Source organism: Sinohyriopsis cumingii, chromosome 6 (assembly GCF_028554795.1).
Source record: "Sinohyriopsis cumingii isolate HCF-2022 chromosome 6, ASM2855479v2, whole genome shotgun sequence".
NCBI lineage: Eukaryota > Metazoa > Mollusca > Bivalvia > Unionida > Unionidae > Sinohyriopsis > Sinohyriopsis cumingii.
Window position 1 is genome coordinate 98,679,487 of NC_142966.1, and position 21,389 is coordinate 98,700,875.

The 21,389-nt window shown below is 34.8% G+C and overlaps 1 protein-coding gene and 1 long non-coding RNA gene across 2 annotated transcripts in view; both read right to left on the reverse strand.

Annotated features, from left to right (window-relative positions):
- Positions 1-497: 497 nt before the first annotated feature.
- LOC149797532 (uncharacterized) lies at positions 498-2,926 on the reverse strand. The gene is made up of 2 exons (XR_016421843.1): positions 2,741-2,926; positions 498-2,122 (listed from the first exon to the last, which is right to left on the reverse strand). It is a non-coding gene; the product is annotated as an uncharacterized LOC149797532 (long non-coding RNA).
- A 13,707-nt stretch (positions 2,927-16,633) lies between these two features.
- Positions 16,634-21,389, reverse strand: part of LOC149797533 (uncharacterized) — a 58,275-nt gene continuing 53,519 nt past the window's right edge. Inside the window, exon 18 of the mRNA XM_089960772.1 lies at positions 16,634-16,755. Coding sequence (XP_089816898.1) covers positions 16,634-16,755 — 122 coding nt within the window. The remainder of the gene's footprint in view (positions 16,756-21,389) is intronic.

Below are 21,389 nucleotides of genomic sequence, written 5' to 3' on the forward strand. Positions count from 1 at the left end.
AATAAACCAACTTAAGTAATACTTTTATTAGTTTTATTTTTTAAAAAAACAAAATGGTAACAAAAAGTCTATGCAATCTTACTTTGGAGTTCAGCAATAAGACCTGACTAGATTGCAGTTTTTTTTTTAAATTAGAGATGTACAGAATACATATATCCATTTAAGTGTTGTAAAATAAATGCTACACTTTTATTCTTCTGTTTTAAATGTAATGCATGCCTTAATGTGCATTTCTAAAGCCCCAAAGTATGTTAGGATAATACTATATATGCGCTATTATGATAAACATAAGGACTTAATAATCCTAAAATGTTTTATTTATCCAGAATTTACACTGACATGAAGGCTTGCAATAAAATTTTTTTCTCTTCATATCTGATCTAACATTTTCGGGTAAGAATTTTAATTGCCCAGTCTGCTTGGCATTCAATGTTTCCACCTTTGAACTGGTGATTACTGCAAATGATTTCTGTATAACAAATTTACTCGATTCAATGGCAATTTTGAAACTTCTTTAATTCTTTCAATAACTTTTATATATTCCTTGAGCGTGTTATTGCCAAAGCTTAAAATTTTTATGTACAAAAGATATATCACAAAAGGTATGAATAACTTGACAGGTATGTTGGCTACATTACAGAAAACCTCTTTCTGTATACAGGATATGTGTAGCACATGCCTATGAATGTACAACTTGCACTTTGTACCAATAAAATCAAAATACTGCATCAATTTACACACAGAATTAAAACTTTGATAGTTACTCTTACAATACAACATTTACAATGAATTCCATTTCCAAGGTGGACTCTCAAAGATTGATAATTGATGTACATACATGATTGTTGTAAATGTTATTTCTTTGCAACCACTGTGAAAGAATTTTAAAATTGTAAGCCGTCCAAAAACAGACATGCATACATATGCAAATGATAAGGACTTTGTTTAATTTACAATTGATACTCATCGAGTAGATTCTTTTCATTACCTGATTTCAACGTGGGTACCTCACTATACTAAACTATTCTAAGCTGCAATCAGCTATTCCTATTTGATCCCAATGCAGGAGTCTCTGACTTCTAGAAATGCTCCCTGTCCATCTTAACATAAACTATCAGTTCTAGTTGCGGTGGAAATCTCAGTGTTCATGTCCAGATAAAAACTATGTGCAGTTTTGATCCACGTGTATTTCACAGTGGAATTTGCTGATCGAAGATGAATAACATTTGAATAAGCACATGTTCCTATTATTTCTTAAAATATATTTTTTTTACATTTTAGAAATAGCATATTACAATTGGAATAATTTTTCAGATTTTTCTACATCTAATCCTTGATGAGGCTGAACTTGCCTTGTCCAGGATGTACAGACGAAATGTTCTTGTCCTCAACGATAAAGTTGACTTGATGAGTGCCAACAGTCATGCTACCTATAAGCAGTTCATACTACGGCAACATTGAAGGCTAGGGTCTGGACAGAGACAAGTAATTCCCTCTTGCTGTTTCTGGCAGATACATGACAAATATCCAGATGAATAATACACTGGCTTCATCCCCTCTAGGCTTGCATGAACTTAAACACTTTTTTGCATGTATGAGTTTGTATATAAATGAATGCAATTGATTTTATTCATTGTTTTCTTATAAATGCACATAATATTGCATCAAACAATAATGCTTTCAGATTTTTTTTAAACACCAGTCTATTTCTGCCTATAAACAATGTGGGCACGAAGATCATAAATAATCAATATAAAACGTTTTCAGCAACTGCAGATACAATATTATACATTATTTTATTTTCAACTACTGATATTTCAGGATATTATATAAAGTGTATCCTGCCTTAGCTGACACCTCCATATATCAGATACTGTTTCATATTTTACATAACTAAACTCGAGAGATCTCCTTCACCACACCAAAACCAGAGTTGATGGTGGTTCTTGAGGTGCCACGTTTCTACAAATTCTCCTGGGATCATCTTCTCTTCTCCTCTGCATGCACTGCTTTCCCTCAAGTTGACAGATGAGGGCTTTCTATATAAGCTCCCTCATGTGATGATGTTTTCTTTTCCTTGCATGGGTAGACGGAGCATCTGCCACATTTTTTTGTTGTATGCCTGTTTTAAAGAAAATTTTATTTTCTTAACATGTGTGACAAGCATCCCCATGCTAACCCATATTAACTTTTCACCCAATATTAGAGCCTCATGATCAGTTCCCAAGAAGGAGTTGTTGAGGGGTTGTTTTTGTTCTTATTTGTTCTATCCACAAAATACTGTGAGACAGGATGCATGTTTGCCCATTCCTTCAGAAAGCAACATGTTTTCATGAACAGGTATTAGCTAGTAATCATCATGATGACAGCATCTACCCCAAACTTCCTGAGCATATTCCATAAACCCCATATATCCTTAATAAAGTGTGTCAGTCCCCTGGGAAAGTGCTATACATATCACTGGATCTAATTATTAGACTTGCATTGCTCAAATCAAAATAAATATCCATTAGAATGATAACAATACTAATTACAAGATCTGTATGCATGAAAATATTAAGATTCCTTACCACAAATATAAATATGTGCCGATTGTTGCAAAATGACTTGTATCTAATACAAAGTTTTCATGACTTGTACATGTGAATAATATTCCATTCGTCTGATCTCCAGGCAGAGATCATAATGTACAATCAATATATAAAATTATTTCTAATTTCCTGCAGTGAAACAAGCTTACACTATCTCCCCTTCTTTGTTTCTCATTACACCTCAGCCACTATGGATATTGTGATCCAAAGCAGCTAGCTCATTCCTAATCCTGTACACAGGAGGGATGTATGAAAATCTCTTGGCACTGTACATCATGATCTGCTGATGAAAAACTTCAAGCTCAGCAGTGCTTCTGCAATTATCAAAAACATGTATATTGTAACATGTGTTATTTGTTGTTGTTGTTGTCGTAGGGTTTAACGCCATTTTTCAGCACACGATAGACTATACATGGCGGCCAGTATTAATGGTGGAGGAAGAACCCGGGAAAACCCCGGGAAGAACCACCGACCCACGAGAAGCTACTGGTAAGCTTTCTCACATACCCACATTGGCCGAATCCGAGACTCGAACCTACGCAGATAGAGGTGAGATGGCAGTGATCCGTAACGGAGAGCGCTTTAGACCACTCGGCCACTCGGGGCCCCCGTGTTATTTGTAATCTGCTAACAGATTAATACAATTATTAAATAATCATTACTGTTGGTAATTTTTGCATACATAAAATCTTTGCTGAAGTGTTTATTGATAGAGTGTCATGGAATTGTTTATACCTCATGTGCATGTATTATACCTGAAATTACCAAAGACTTGAGAAAGAGAGTCACTATACATGTATCACGTGCACACATCTTATGAATTCTAACTTATTCAGATCTTCAAATGGTAAATATATACAGTAATTTATTATTTAGTTGAGAATAAAAACATTTAATGTGGTCTTCACATTTTTCTTTTCAATACCATGCAATTGTTGCAATCCTGAAATGGCATACCTGAAATTTAAGTAATAATCCACTCTGTTTAGGAATCTTTGGTCCAAGAGCACCTGTGCCAAGGTTTACAGCACTTTGGCTTCCTTCTTGGGATCAACTTCATCAAGCCAAGGCTTTGTCCGCTCTTCATTCTCCAGGTAAGGTTCATGAAGACATGTATTAATGCCTTGGCCATGTGAGAGGATCTACTCATGTGTATTGGTGATGTGATGTAGGACACTCCTCAAGATACTCTGAAAGAATGCCACAATCAATACCTTTAGCACCTAAAGCTGGTCTCTTTTGTCATGGTGACCCCATATTGATAAGACAACTTGATTTATATCATAAAGCGAAAGCTACATTGTAGAACTGGCTAATAGTTAACGTAGCAGGATTCAAATTTTCCTCAGATCATTGTTCCTTCAATATTCCACACTACTCTGACATTTCAAATAAATTACTTTTAATAAACTACATACCTAGAAGATTTGGTGATAAATATATATGGATAAAATATACATTAAAAGAAATCAGAAGATAAGGATTATGCACTGTAATTTTGATTTCATACAAAAGTATACAATAGCAAATGTTATCATATATGTTTCAAATAAAAGGACTGAAAACTCAAAAAAAAAATTTCCATAGCTGCTAGCAGTCATGCATGAAAACCAAAACTGGTTCATGTCTTGGAGCCATTGTAATAAAGCCATATTATCCATTTGTTTGGCAACCTTGAAAAGTAGGTAGAAAAAATAAAGTTAAAAATGCATGAAGAGCAATCATCAAAACAGAAACAGCTTTTCAATTCCAAAAGTTTTATAACAGTAAAGAGTGAAAACCAACAAGTCATTTAATTCCCAAGAATAAAAATGAAATTGAAAAAGAACTTTCAGTATTTTAAATTAAATCCCAAATAAGTTATATCACCAGTCCTAATGAATAAAGTTCTAATGAACTGCCAGTGGTTTCCAAAAACAAACTTCAACTGTTATCTCAGTATTTTGTTTTTAAATAAATATGTCTTATGTGCATTCATCATGAGCTAAGTGGAAAGATGGGAAGAGGGTGTTAGCAAGAACTGCATGTGGGACAAAGATACATGTATAAGTGGGAAACGGCATAAAGAAAGCATATGAGGCATGTATACACAATTTCAGTATACAATCACTGGTCCTCTAAGTATTGAGTGGGGAAGAAAAGAAACAGCTGTGATTATTGGGTTAGCCAGCACAGTATACTGGAACATTTTTGCATAACCAAAACAATGACAGTTCAAATTATGCCTTTTTCTATGCATCAAGTGGCACAGTTGAAATACCCAACCCCACTTCTGAGAAAGCGAAAATCAAGGCTTATTTTCGAACTCAAACTAAGAAAAGCATGAAGTGGGAACTCAATCTGCTAGCAGTTATAAAAATGTCCTTTATCAGCATTGCATTTGTTACATCATTGTTTTCAGCAGAATGACAACTGTAAGACAACCCCCACCCACCCACACACAAAATCTGCAAGACGTTTGTCATTTTTACCTTCCTAATTCAATAGCAAATACTTCAGATACTGAAGGTGTCTTCATTCTCTCAGTATGTTGCAAAAGCACTTGGCCAGGTGTTGATGTGAAGCATGAAAATCTACTGGCCATCGGTTCTGTATGCTTGGGTTCATCTTTTGCTATATTCTTTGTAATTTTGTAACTAAAAATATGAATTAAATATTCATTTGTATTATAATTTATGTTTTTAAACTGTTTCTTTGTGCACTGTGTTAAACACTTAGAACTTAAATACTTCATTTAAGCAATCCGCCAGCCATATATTCTGGTAGCACTTCAACATCCTTTTCCTATCATGACTAAAGATCCTTTTGTAATTGTAGTCAATACAGTGCTTTATAATATATTTACTAGTAGTTGAAAGATGTACAATAAAATCTTAGTATTTGTTCCATCACGTTTACGTGATAAGGTCATTAAACTTTTATGCAAGTAATGTGCATGTCACATTAACCTAAGGGGTGTGTGTGTGAGAGAGAGAGAGAGGGATAGAGATGATATAAATAATGATAACGCTTGTAAATGTATCTAAGTTCCCTCGCCGAATTTAAAAATACCTCTCACGAAGATAATTGACAGGTGTACAAATTGACCTTTATAAGCACGCTGTTATAAAAAATAAAATATATATTCCATCCCAACATACAATACAGTCACCGAGTGAAATATTGATCAGCCGATCACATCTATTTTGGGCATATTACAAAGCAAGTCCTTGTGCAAATATTGTATTAATAAAACAGTGTGCTTTTTCAAACATACAGTAGGAACAAGATATTGAAAAATGGAGAACACTTATACATAGACATCACAGGCACTTGATTCTGGGGAAACTAATGTGTATCACCATATAACACAGACATTGGCCTACCTGTCCAACAACAACTTCGCCATTTTAGTGTCTGATGACAGTCCTAACTCTTACATCAATACTCTTCATCGAACAAACTGGTCCCCAAGACGAATCCTTGATAAGTCCCGTTCGGTTTCTCATACAGTTTTTCGACGTTTCTTCTCGGAAAGCGACAAGCGCGGGCGACCTTTACGTTTTTGACTCTCACGTGTGTCCGAAATTTTTGTTTATAATGGATATTTAAATTACAAGCACGTGATTAATAACCCGCCCACTGGACGAAGATGACGTACACGTTTTTGTGGTCCCGTGAGGCTTCCGTAACAGTTCGTGACCTACAAGTTTCAATTAAAGCGGGCCCCCACAAAAATTCATTTTCTCTCGTTTATTTATCAATTGCCCAATTTAATCTTCTCAAACTCTAGGTTTTTTTAATTATTTCAGCTTAGAAGTCGACACATTTCACTAGTTACATGATCTGTAACATTCACAAAATTACAGACACTCTGCACTATTGTGCCTTTAAATAAAAATTATAAATTTAAACAAATCAGTATATGCGCGTTACACGTAGTATGTAAAAACGATAATCTGTAATGATTGGAACTGATATAAAATATATCCCTTGAGATGTTTAAATAGCAGTGACTAAAAGAAAAGAAGTCAGTTATAAAATCAAAGTTTCAATTTAACTGGCTGACAATAGAAATTGGGGGAGGTTACTGTTGACCCCATCCCTTCCCCCAATGTGAGAGCACCCATGTGACGCGCCATTTCCCCTGTGATACGCCTTATTATCCCCCAGTACAAGACCATTTTTTCATATTCTTATCAGCTGTGGCTAAACTGCATAATAGCTAAAGGTTAGACTTGAGTAAACAAGCATAAGGCCAGTGTGATTAATTAACAGTTAATCCTTATCAGTTCATTTATTATGTGGAAAGGGCTGCCCTTCGGACATACTTCAAAGAAACCATGTTCTACAATATGTATATGTACACATCAGCATTGACTGGACAATAAACGATGCCCTATTTTATTGTAACTTACGATGCCTAGGACTTCATTTTAACAGTTAAAATCTGTTTATCCCACATTTAAATCCCACCTTTTTCCTTAGGTTTAAGTCTTAAGGCGTGTAACACTGTTTACTGAATAAAATATTTTTTATTGAATTAGTTCTTTGGGGGTACATATACTGCGTGGCATATTTTATTTTATTCCTTCTTTTATTTTAATCATTTTAATTAAACTTTACATATACGGGAGAGGAATGTCAGTCGTTCACTGGCAGAGTTTCTTTGGTGGAAATGGAGGTTGATTTTGTTCGCAGAGAAAAATAGGCAACATTCACAGTGATCATTCATGGGATTTAAGCTAATTGGCGACAATATTATTTTTTAATGTTTTATTGCTACAGTTATGTTGTAGTGTTTTAAAAATATACAATTTATGTGAATACTGTTTAATCTTAATATTATATTTACTGAAGAAAAAACTCGTGCGATATTTATTATTTCGTCACTACAGTATTCACAAGTGATAAAATATAATATGGCCTCTGTGGATTGTATGCGTTGTATCTATTTATATATGGTTATTTTGTTGTTTTTTTTCTTCTGAGAAACGAAAATTGGCAGACATAATGTTATAATAGAGAGTTCTCTGCGAAAACTCGGGAGACAGTACGAGATCGGGAGGTAGGTGTGGAAATACCCCCAAAATCGGGTAGGTTTTTCTCCCGGCTTGAACTGTCCGGGCTTGTTTTGTTTGGCAATTGCACTCGAGTTTATTTTTCATTTTTATGGATTTGAATGCATGCTAGCTGCAATCGTTTCTTGAAAACATAAAGAAATTATCGACAGTTTGGATCCCTATTCATCTCAATCTGGTCATCTGGAGAGGCCCAGGGACAGTCTCCTAGAGTGTACTGACCGAAACAGAATTATAACGCTGACTGAATGATTGATGTTCACCAATAATGATGATGTCTTTGTAAAGGTATCTGCAATGGTTTCATAATGTTCAGATTTGCAAACAACATTGGTAACAAATGAATCAGATCTTAGAAGACAATACAAACATGTCTTGGTGTTTTACCTTGTCAAATTGACTACGCTGCTTAAATTCTGATTGGCGACTCGTATATTTATTTTGCCATATATGATATTTATGGAAACATTTTTTCCAACGTCAATTACTCTGTAATTTTGCACGTTGGAACAACGGTTATTGATCGTCAGAAGCCTACCAACCTGGATGAAAATACTGGCTTCTAGTCATCATGGACTACAACGTTGGCTAGGATCTTTTGCAACATTGTAAGTAGCATTTGTGTTAGCCAGCCAGTCGAAACTTTCAACTGCATTGAAATGACAAAATGAGAACCTAGTGCATTTGTGAACTGATTCTCTTCAGTAATTTAATGGTTTCTTCAAAATGACTGAAAATTGTTGACATCAAGGGACAAGGATTTCGGGCCTATTGTAAGAATATGAAGTAACTTCATTGGTGAAGGTTTGGTTCTTAATTTATTCTCTGTATTAACCTTTAAGTAGTTATCTATTTTACCTTTGAGTTTAAGAGGTGCAAGTTCAAAGAAGCATTTGATGTCCATAAGTTAAACAGCATTATCATAAGCTTTTCTGCTGTGCATGGTTTAGCAAACATTAATAAAAACTTATACAGGATATGTAAGACTTTTATGACACAACTATTACGTCCACAATGCAGGAAGACAGTAGGTTAATAGTTATTGTTGACATTGGGATTGTACTCATGGGAATTGCTTCCTTTCAAGAATAACGACCATACATAGCTTGCTGTATGTAAACGTTTACCAATGACAATATGAATAATCCCTAAATTGTCTAGGAGCTAAATATGCATATTGGATATTGAGGAGAATAATATACATGGCAAACATGCATGTGATCTAACGTAAATCAAACGAAATTCATTATAAACTGGCGACAAACTTGTCGGAATTTAAAACCATAATCAGACGTTTAACGTATATGATTTGAAAATTGAATAACAAAACACGCTCCCACAATATTAAAGACACACATATGCTCAAGCAAAAATCACAGTAATATAAATTAATGAGCCACATACTTCCTTGAGTTTTCTTCACTTCTGCTTCTAATGTTTCCATCCTGAAAGAAAATCCCATAATTATCGAATTACACCTATATTGGTTAGGGCAGCGAGAAATGTATACATTTGCACTAGCAAATGTCTACATACAAACAGTATGGTATGATGTCATGGAGATGGTGAAGCATTCGGACATGTAATTTAACTTTTTAATAAACCTATCCTAATTTGTCCAAGTCTGCATCACTCGTACCAGTTTGATTTCTTTGGTTTTGTGCATGTTGTTGAATGAGTGCATGTGAAATTAATGTCGATCTCATATAAACATCTAATTGATCACAGTTGATGCCAATATTTAAAGAGGACTCAGAGATGTTATAATTGTTACAATTAATGAGGCTCTGAAGTGACACTGCAGAATATTTAATACGAGATCTCTGATTAGAAACATAAGCAGCGTGTCCATTCATGGTCTCCGTGTAAAGCGACCACAGATCAACGATTAATTTAACAAAGAAATAGAATATAAACAGTTTTGTCCTAAAATGGTAAGTTTCAGTTAAGTTTCAAAATACATATATCAAAGATTTATTCAAATTGTTCACGTACCTCAAACTATCCATTCGTATTTGCCAAACATTTACTAATTTCTGCCACAGCAAGAAATGTCTTAGTAGATTTATTTGTTTATATGTGTTTAAGTACATTTCTTTCACCGTCTATTTTGACTCCAATATGGCATGAACTATTAAAATGAGTATCATCTTACTTCTGTCAATTATCTGGTGCAGTTTTAGATACAAAATTCTACTGCAATGCGCATGAGAAAATCGCCTGCTTGATTTAGGCTCAATACAGAGTTACTCAAGAGAAAATATCTACGAACACATATAGTAAAAGAGTTTGAAACTGCAAAGGATTCCTATTTAAAGTTTGTATTCCTAATAACAGTTTTATCCCGCGCTTATGTCTTTCCATCTTCCATATGTCTGTATGTATAAAGATATATTGTTATTTAAAACAAATATATATTGTATCCATCAATTTAGTTAAACAAAATATTGATATCGAAAATAATGTGTTCCTGCAAATCGTTAAGAGTACAGTCAGTTGCATGGATGTAAACCTATATATACAAAAAAAAAATTATATATGCATGTCAATACACAGACATCCGTCTTTTCCTTCATACAGATATGCTGTATATAGACGGAATTTCAATCATTACTTAACAAAAGTTAACTGTCTATTACAAAACTATTCTGAAAAACAAAACAAGATTTGAACTGATTTTTAAAGTGTAAGTATTATAGCTCTAACTGGATATTGAGGTCTTTGAGATGTTATATACATAACAATTGCTATTTGTATTACACAGTATATACTAAAACACACGGGATACTGCTGTACATTTGATAAATATAAAGTACCCAAATCTACAGAGGAAGATTGCCCCTGCCTTTTGTAGTTTTTTACTTGGGTAAAATATAGCAAGTGTAATATTATTTTGTAATTCATAATTTTATCAAGCAATTAGTAAATGTTGACTTCTATATGAATTTCTTTTCAAATAATTGATGCTAAACCCATTCCATATATATTGGTACGATACATTTGCAAAGTTACCAATTTGATACCCGTAATATACTTTCATACAGTTACGAAAGTCTGAGTTTATCTGAGTAAACTGTCTAAGTATTTTATACCTGTAATGTACTTTCATAATAAATATTTAAAATAAACAGAATATATATTGTGACAAATACTTAGAATACCAAAATGTCCAGGAAATAACTGCAATGCAATTAACCAATCCATATTTTGCATGCGTTACGTCAAAAAGTAAAGCAAAACTGAGTTACGTCCCTTTCTATGAAAAGTGCTCTGTGAGAGTATTGACCATTTTATATTTAATAAACTATGAACAGAAAATATACGGACAAAACACCTTTTTATATATGCTTACCATTAACACGAATTAGCATTATAGATGATACACGTATATTAATACATGAATACCTAAAGACATATAAATAACAGATCTTTACAGAAAGTAACTTCACAATGTCGATGGTTCAGTTTTGGTAAACCAAACACTTGGGGGAAGTATTAACTAGTTTCGGACTTATGGTCATACGATATTAGATTTATAGAAAAAGTTATAACCCACGTTGAATCATCCCTTCTAGAATATTGTAAATGAGACACTTATTGCCCAACACTATCTTGAAGTATCGCGATTTTGTGTCTGGTATCGATATAAATCAAACTTTCTGGCTAGGAAATAAAATAGGAAATTTAAACGAATAATTATTCAGATTTCCAATAAATACATCAGTATTATACTTTTCATACCTTTTCATACCTTTTATTGACACTTTAATATACTTCAGACTTACATATTTACATGATATCTAACCATGACCATTATATAAGCTTGCACATTATATAAATTAATTTGTAACCTCTTACGACATAAGGTACATTCGGTATGAAGGAGCATGGAGGAACACTAGATGACGGTAAAGATGAAAGTTACCATAATATTAATTTCAATGAAGAATATGACGAAAAGGCCATTGCGCGTGTATGTTTCAAGGAAAAATGGCATTATCTGGAATATATATTTCATCCCTATCTAGTTATTGTTCAGAACCATATACGTGTTAAATATCTATATCAGCAAAGAATTTGCTATTTATTTTTAATGCCTAATTTTGAACATGTCCCTTTTAGATTAGTCTAAAAATAACATCCTTTCCAGGTTGCAGTCATCACACCTTACCTTCAGTGAAATCCCTTTGTTTGGTAGGTTCGACCAATATATATTCCAGGCTGAGATCAACCTTGTATTTTTAGTTATTATCTGTTAATTGTTATTGTTGAGGCTGATATAAATGCTAGACTGAGTTTAATAAACCATTATTATTGCCATGCCTATATTTATTTTTTAGATCTGAGACTAGTACATATAGAAGGAAGCGATCAACCAACCTAACATCTAATCATGTCCCTGTATTCATTAGGCTTTAAACATACATACATGTCTGGCTGAGATAAATAATCCTTAAGTTCAATGCTGTTTTATTAGGTTTTAAACTGATACAGATGACAACGTAATGTTGACTGATGGTGCTGTATTTGTTACGTTAGAAACTAACCTTCATGTCAGTTCGAAATCAAAACACCTAAGTACCTTATTTATTATTATTCGACAAATATTAATGATAGATTACACCCCGATAACCACACTATTAGCAAAGGAACACGCCAGAGGCTAAAACATTACCAAAATAAGGAAAGTAAAGGCAAATATCTGCGTCAAAATTAAAAGATAGAATATAATTATTTTCAATATCAACACAAGAACCATACACATTATTATTTATGTTCCAACATAACATAATATATTTTAACAGACTGTTCGTATTTCCGGTGGCACAGGCTGACATTTTAAACTCAAAACTATGAAACTATCAAAACAGAAAAGTTATTTTAAAAGACTCACATTTTTACTTATCAGCGCAAAAACACTGTAAGTGATATATCCTTCATGTTTTCACATTGTTTATTGCACTGTAGTGTGTTGTTTATATATCAGATCTGTTAAATATAATCTTATTTATGTTTGAACATAACATAGTTAACATCAGTATAGATATGCACAATTTTCTGAAGCCATTGCTCTGACTGAAGGAAATTTACTGGTGTTTAGAAGTAACCCTTCTAGCACCGAATAAATCACACCTACTTTCAACCTCACGGTGCTCAAAAGCACAGAGATTAAGCTCCATGAAAACGTTATTTTCCGCTTTGGCTTAACTCCGTTTTCCATTTGAGAGAATGTAACATTATTTACTGCTTAGGACTCACCATAAAATCAACAATAATCATAGTAGAAATATCAGTAATTCTCTTAGGGACTACAATAGTATACAATAACAGTTCACTGACCCTGCTCGTGTTGTGATACCTAATGTAAATAAGGACTACTTCAGTTATGCTCTCATAATTCTTTGTAGAGATTATAAATTCGACATGGTATGTACTAAGTTCATAGGTATCTGAGTGTTCTGTAGCTCCATATCAGTGTTGCCATACCTCATGTTCCAGTTATCTTACAAAAATACAACAGTAAAAACATATATCCAAAGGTTGTACAGCAAATTTAGTTGTCATCTGCGTACTAATGAAACTATGTCAGTGTGCAAATAAGAAACGGGATAAAGCAAACATACTGCATTGTGTGGATACTATTTTATATCAGATTATTGACTGCTAGTCTAAGATATATATCAGAATAAAGATTTAACTAATATTTATTGAAATAGTTTGTTCACGCATGTAAATTAAAAAGATATATATTTTGACACATGTTGAAAAGACGTCTTGCAAATTGTATTTCACATGTTATACTATAAGGACTTCCAAAAAACAACTTTATAATGAATCTCAATTTAATTTAGGAATACCTCCCTAATATGAGATATTATGACTACCTTGAGGAATATCAATAAATTATGTGAGATAGAATGCCCACATATCGAATATTTGATATGCGCAATTTACCTGTAACTATTTATGTGTTTACACAATCAGGGAACGTGTACAACTTACATATCATTAAATCATATAAACGCAATTTCATTTATAATACTGACACTTCCATTATGATGCCCATGGTGTGATAAACGCATCACTGTTCCGTATGAATATTATAGGTTTCTATTCTTCTAGAAGAAGAACTATAATTTGTTTTACTCTACAACTGTTAATCTAATAAGGGGACCGTAGTATTTCTAAGTTCATTCTACTAGTAGGACAGCATTTTTCGGGACACGACAGTGTAGTCATTGATGTATTCTTTGCACAAGACCCATGTGAAAATCTTTTAAGTAAATAAATATATCGAGAAGTGTAGAGAAATTCAAACTCCAGTTCTGTAAATATAACAGCTACTTTCAAAATTACTCAACCAGTCAGACTTGGGAATTCCACAAAAATTAAACAAGACTTTAGATCATTTAGACTATGGAGACAATTATTAGTGCGACACAAATTGGATAAAACATTTATATAGTACCACTAAATGAAACTATATTCTCTGGCACTGTAAGACTTAGAGAATAGTGTCTTTCACAACAATTAATATTTGCTGGTATGATAAGACTTGGAGAATATAATATTACCTTATACACCAATCAATATACACTGGTATGGTAAGACCATGAAAATATTATCTTGCCCAATAATCAATGCCAAATGACATAGTAAGACACGGGAAATATTACCTTACACACAACAATAAACATTCAATAGTACGGTAGGACGATGGGAATATTATCTTAAACTACAATCAATATTTAATGGCATAGTAAGACTGGCGATATATTACCTTACACAACAATCTATATATACAGGCATGATGAGACTATCGAACAATTATCCTACACAATAATCAGTGTTTTCTGGAATTCTACGTCTATGTGAATATTGTCTTCCACAACAATCAATATTGAATGGGATATTACGAAGAGGGGAATATTGCCTTCATAAAAATAATTATTCGATGGTGTATTTAGTCTAGAGATATGTTATCTTATTAACATTGGTATTTACTTGTATAGTCTTACTACCATGATATTTAATAATTGGTATTAGAAACTGAAACCTTACGATCGTAAAAACTGATTAACAGAAGGTACAATCTCAGACGCAACATTCCCATTCTACTGTGAAATTTGAATGTCATGATATAGGGTAAGTTACTATAATATAGTTTACCACACGTTTATAATTTAGCCTGTCTGGATATTGAGTGTCAAACCTAATGTGGAATTGCAGACTGGAACGTCTGAGGTTCGGTTTTTGCCAGAGGTGAATTGTTTATTATATATATTCATTACAGAAATTGACCACACAATATATATATCTCCCTTTCTCTTTCTTTCTTAAATTCATTGTTCAAATATCATTGCGTGTCTCTGTCTAAGAGGGTATTCCATAAATCGATGTCAAAGATACAAGTTGACATTATTTTAGTTTACAGTGCATGTAAAACGTGGGTGCACTTCACAAGAACAATGTAAGTAAACCTACAGTATAATTTGTTTTGTTCAAGAGCTCTCTAGTTTCGCTTTCGATTTAGAGGCTCTAATGGAGGGGTAAGTATCGCAATGTTATTGGAATGATTTACCAACAAAATGGCTGATTTAACATGCGCAACAGACTTAACTATCGATCCACCCGAAGAAGTGTAGGTGGATTATGTTCTGGGAGAGCTGGTAGTATGCAGACACACCTTAAAACTCCGAAAAGTCGTCTCCAGAGAGTGATAAACTAGAGAGAATAGATTAAGTAAGCTTAAAATGTATTTTTTAAATTTAAAGTTTCAACTTTAAAGACATATAAGCATGCGAAATTTAGTTATCCCAATCAATAAGATTCCAAAACTTGAACTCAGATTGTAAATGCATAGCTACTGACGCCTCAATAGTACAATCACTTTTCCAAAGCTCTTTAAGCTAACTATGATATATAAAAATGCTCTTGATGACCTATTAGTTTATTTTACTAACTATGTTTTGACACTCGTATCGAGAAGAATTTTAATAACAGCTTATTCCTTTGGTGATGAATGGTAGCATATGTTTCAATCACGTGTAGTTTAAAAAACAATGCACCAGCTGTACTCTCTTTCGTAATACAGAAGCATGTAGCAGAAATGGTTTTGTTCTATGATTTATAGGTCAGGTTAAGAATGTTTAAATATTTCGAATTATTCAGTTTCTAGTAGTATCGTGTTTGCATGGAATAGTGAATAAATGTGCCTTGAAACACCAACAGCTTGATACGCTAACTGTACGGCTGATAGCCATTCTGCGCATAAATAGAACACGTTATGTATTAACGTTTTTGATTTGAAATGTACCAATAATAATATGTTTCCCTATGTTACTTTCAACCTGGAGACGTTTAGTCGATGTGGGACTTTAATTCCCTGTGGACGTCTGGGAGGTTGAATTCTAAGATTCATCTTTGAAATCAGTAGCCTGCAGTATGTCTAGCAGTCATCACAACACATGGCCTTGGTCACACTGACATCTTGCCTTTCATTACTACGGAACACGATGTAGTCAATCTGATGATCTTGCTCAGCCCGTAGGTGCATCCAAGTTGTTTTATTAAGGTTAGGAAGATGGAAGACGGTCAGGAGATCATATGTAGCGCACATCCTCAAGGACAGATGTCCATTGCTGCTGCAGTTGCCAATTCCATGTCTGAGTCAACTCTAACGTTAAAATCACCAAGAATTATCAGCTTGTCTGACTTTGGTAGTGAAGCAATCAGAGCTTCCAGATCCTGGTAGAACTTGTATTCGGCTTCCTCGGAGTAGGTTATGGTTGGTGCATAAGCACTAATGAGTGTGGCTTGCTTTTTTACATGTAAGGGTAGCTTCAGCATTATAAGCTGGTCATTAATGTCCTTTGATAAGATGGAGAACGTATTCACCAAATTCGACTTGACAGCGAATCCAACTGCAGACTCACGACCGTCATCATTGTCACGATCACTCCAGAAAAAGGTGTAGCCAGCTCAATCTTCAGTCAGCTGGCCCTGGTCGGCCAAGCCAGTTTCACTCAGGGCTGCTATCTCTATCTTGTACCGAGCAAGTTCTCTTGCAATCAGGACAGTTCTTCTCTCTCGTCTGTCAGCATCTGAACGATAAAATAAAGTGCGTATGTTACAGGCACAAAGGGTGAATGCAACACTTCGGGTTTTCTTTGTTTTTTGACCGCAAGAATGGGATTCCCTCAAGGCGTGGTAAGCTGGTCAGAGTAGATGAAGCACGCTTTCTTAGAGCACCTTTTCTAGCCCATACCTCAGCGCTATCCTGAAGAGGTCGGCTTAGTCTCTCAGACGGCTGCCGACATCCATTGCTGCTTCAGGTCAATGGAAGACGACCATACGCCCTGAGCCGCCTTCGTGCAGGTTCGCCACTACGGCTGCCAGTGCATGCATACCATCGCCGCAGGACGTGTGCATGGGTGATGACATAAATGAATTGCACGTGAGTTGGATTAAAGTGAGGACAAGTTGCGCTGCGTCAGCCTCACTCTCTCGTCCAGGCTCCACTTTGTCCAGTTCCAAGACGTAGTAAAGACGGCTGGAATGTAGATTGGATGCATTGCATGACCAAATCGTCCTACGTGTCTTGCCGTGCTCTTTGCATTATGCATTGTATTACTGGGTCAGCCTTCCTGCCCGTTGACCAACTGGTGGTTACTCAGTCCACCGGATTCAGTCTGCGCATGAAATGGGTGACAATCCCTGACTCACTGAGGGTTTGAGACCCGTCGCTTACCCTCAACAAGGTTTATCCAGCCAGTCGAAGCCGTTGCCAGTGGTGTGACTGCTACAGCTTCTTTAATCCACATGTGAGAGCTCAACTCCAAGTGAAGACCAAAGGGGGACTAGCTACTCCCAAGGAAGCACAACTGCTATCCTCACCAGAGGCACTACTCCTCCATGCGCACCCTTACACAACTTGCATATACCCCTTCGCTGAATCTGGACGTGTCCAGGAACCGATAATGACTGATAAGCATGGTAGTCTTTTAGACTGAAAACTTCTTTTGTAGTGAAACGCACAAATGATAACTGTATTAGGGCGGAACTGGGCATAATCAGGTTTGAAACTATAAATCAATAAATGAACTGATTAAGTTCTGGGATTATCTAATCTCATTTTTTGCTTTCTGTTTTTTAATGTAAATTGGAATGGGGTACAAACAAACGGAAAGGTGATATGTCAGAGCACTTTCACATCAGCAAGTATATTCCTGCAGAAAATTAATTTTTAAATTTGGAAAACTCTGCATGTTGCTATATATACCTCTACAGTTCCACACACAAGGCCCTAATGAAGTTTATTCTACTTAGGGCTATCGCATATATATATGATAATCAGCAGCAATTGGCTATGGGACAGCTGTGAGACTGCAACTGTAATCAACAACCACCATATTGCTTACGTCAACGTACAGTGTTGCCTGCAGCTTTCTTGGGCGAATAAGACTGTTTTCATCTTTGCTTCACTGATGTTCTGTTACAGTGATACAGAGCTATGGGCTATTAGATGTGCTGTCTCCCTATTATTATTAGCACACGATTAATAGTTGGCCTAGACTGGACATCAGAAGACTTCACTGTCCTATTCCATAAATATATGGTGACCGAACTAAGACCTAGGTTACGTTTGACCATAAATATTTGGTTCCCACATAAAAATCATTTTAACACCACACAAATATATGGCTCCGAAGCTACCTGAGTTAAGATTTGTTGCACGTCGCACCTATACACAAGTCTCCTTCCTCCTCGTGCCATCGTTGTAATATATGCTCCAGTAGAAAACACTGTTTTACAGTAACAACAGTAGTACATGGAAAACACAGATTTACAGGGAAAATGAGACAAAAAACACAATTTAGCATTCCTAAAGGTTTGCTTATATTTATCATAATTTTGATTGGTATTATAATAAAATTGTTTACTTGGTAGTATAAAAACAGCCTAGCAGATTTACTTTATGACCCGTTTTTAAAAATTAATGTGCAATGTGCATATGCATCCATCATAACTCATTTCTCGAGAAGTGCAGATAATGATAATCGTAGACCCATAAAAAGTTACAGGAGGTTTTAATATCAATGCATTATCACTCTCTCCTTCATCTTGAAATGAGCTAAATTATATAGGTCAGATTAAGTTAAATATCAAGATTCTGTGACAGGATTATTGAATATTTTCTTTAAAAGTAAAATTGTTTTTATCATCAGATCAGATTTGAGATCATATTACTCTGATATATAGCATATGTTTCAGCACAAGATAGGCTATATACGGCGGGCAGTATAACTGGTGGAGGAGAAACCCTGGAAAACCCCGGAAAGAACTACCAACCCACGAGAAGTTAATGGCAAGCTTTGTTACGTACCCACCTTAGCCTAACCTGAGACTTGAAACCACGCAGACAGAGGCGAGAAGGTAATGATCCGAAACGGTTAGCGCTTTAGACCACTCACCACTCAACCACTAAGAGCCCCTAAAACAAAAATAAAGGACGCTGATACAACTATGAAATGTATCATAAAAGTACTTGTTTCTTGTAAGCATTACAGTAACAAATAAGCAACTGAAAAAATCGGTTACAACCGCTTCCCATGGAACTTTAGAATTCATTACAGTAGTATAAAGAGTGGTACTGATGTAGATGTCTACTGTCTGTCACATTGCCATTACATGTTTAGTAGCTGACTGTTTTCGGCAGAGTTTGGTTTGCCTCACCGAAATAGTTACTAAAGACTTTGATGAGAACTTAACTGATTCAAAACAGGATAATTAGTGAAATGAATATTTTAGGCAAGTAAATGCATTGTCATTGAGAGATTCATTCTCTTGAGAGCTATGAGTCTGTGACTTTCGGTCAAAACAGTACATCATCAAAATGGGGTAGTCACAGTATATGCTGTTGTTTAGACGATGATTTCTCTGATTTCTCGTGCATAAAGCAAATTAATATAGTTGCAATATCAAACCTTATACAGCATAGTGTCAGGAACGATTTAAATTACAACATTTGAGAAGACATATAATAAAATGCCCTTGAACGTTTGGAATTAATTATCAAAGGACTCTTTAGTTTGGAAATCTATTGAGAACCCTGTCTATGTGTATATGGAGGGCACACCTTGTCGAAACAGCAACATGACTGTGTCTACGTTTAGATTCCTTATCCATACTTTCTATATAATCGAATGAATAGTGCACAATTTTATTACAAATGCAGTTTTAATGTATTATTATGACTAGTTTTATTTGAATCTTACATGATGTTCATGAATTTGGTAGTTGTCCCATTGACGACCCGTTACGCGGTCAGTAAAGAATTCAATTTTAGAGGCAATGGTTATGTGGCTGCTTCAGAAATTAGAAATGAATGCTGGACTACTATAGTATTGTGGTTGCTACCTGAACAACCCAACACTGGTACCCTAGTCTTACTGTGTAAGATGTCGCCCTATACTGGGATTGTAGTCATTTTCTTACCTCCTGAACAAACCGCGCCGGTGGCCTAGTGGTTAGAGCGTCCGCCTCGGATGAGGGCAATCGTGCGTCCGATCCTCGGCCGAGTCATACGAAAGACTTAATGGTATGGTACTAGCTTAGCGCTTAGCATAAAGAGATTAGGATAATGTGACTGCAGGTCCGGCCTTAGGCCTATTGGATAGATTTTAAGCTCAATATCATATGAAACGTTTTTTAATTCTTTTAAATGCTTTGTTCACATGGTACCCGTGTGTGTCCTTGTTGTTTAATGCTGATAGATTATGATGTGGATTGTTTCGGCAATATATAGACCATCCACCAGTATATATCCAGGGTGCTGCCTTACTTGGTACGACAGACTGGTGCCCTAGTAGCGGCATCTTATAATGCTTCTAACATATGTAAAATAACAAAAAACGTGAATGGGTTATTGATACAAACAAAGACTGATTATAATCAGTCCTTTAAAGATGTCAACATTAGGCTTGATGAATGGTCCTTCAAATAATGGAATGATGTAAAGCATAAAGTTATGTTATAAAGGCATTCCGTTAAACTTCCAGTTAATTGATTTAAATATAATCAGTTTGATTTAAATAACCTCACAGGCATAATTAATTCATTTTTCCCCATTTCTCATTATTATTAAATATAGTAGAAAGAATGATGTTGTCATTGTGCTATTTAAAGCCTGTCCGATTATTCTGCAGTGTTATTTTGTCCATTCATATGATTTTATCATGACATTTAACCCAGATATGTATCATAGTTAGACAGAGCTTTATGTACAGGTAAACATGTTCTGTGTAATGTTTCTTATGTATCTGATATGTAGTTTTCTTAGCTTCAGGAAATATGAAGATAACACTATATGCAAATATACATTATATCACACCCTTTTCACATATTTGATAGGTCCCAATTTTAAAAGTCAGATCATAGCGAGATATTAGACAAATATCAGGTTTGGTTACCTTGTTGCAGCATTTTTTATAATGAAAGCAATTGACAAGTATCCAGTACTTACATTGTATTTAATATTTATGTATATATAAAATTCAGCAAATAATATTTTTCTCTAGAATGCAAAGTGAACATGTAATTTTTTAAAAACCTATGTTATAATGAATTAAATCCCAAATAATTATAGAATTACAAACACAAGTCCTAATAATGTAAGACCTGAATAAATTAAAACCAAAGCTGAGGGTGTTGATGTGTCAGTAGTAGCTTGCAGAGT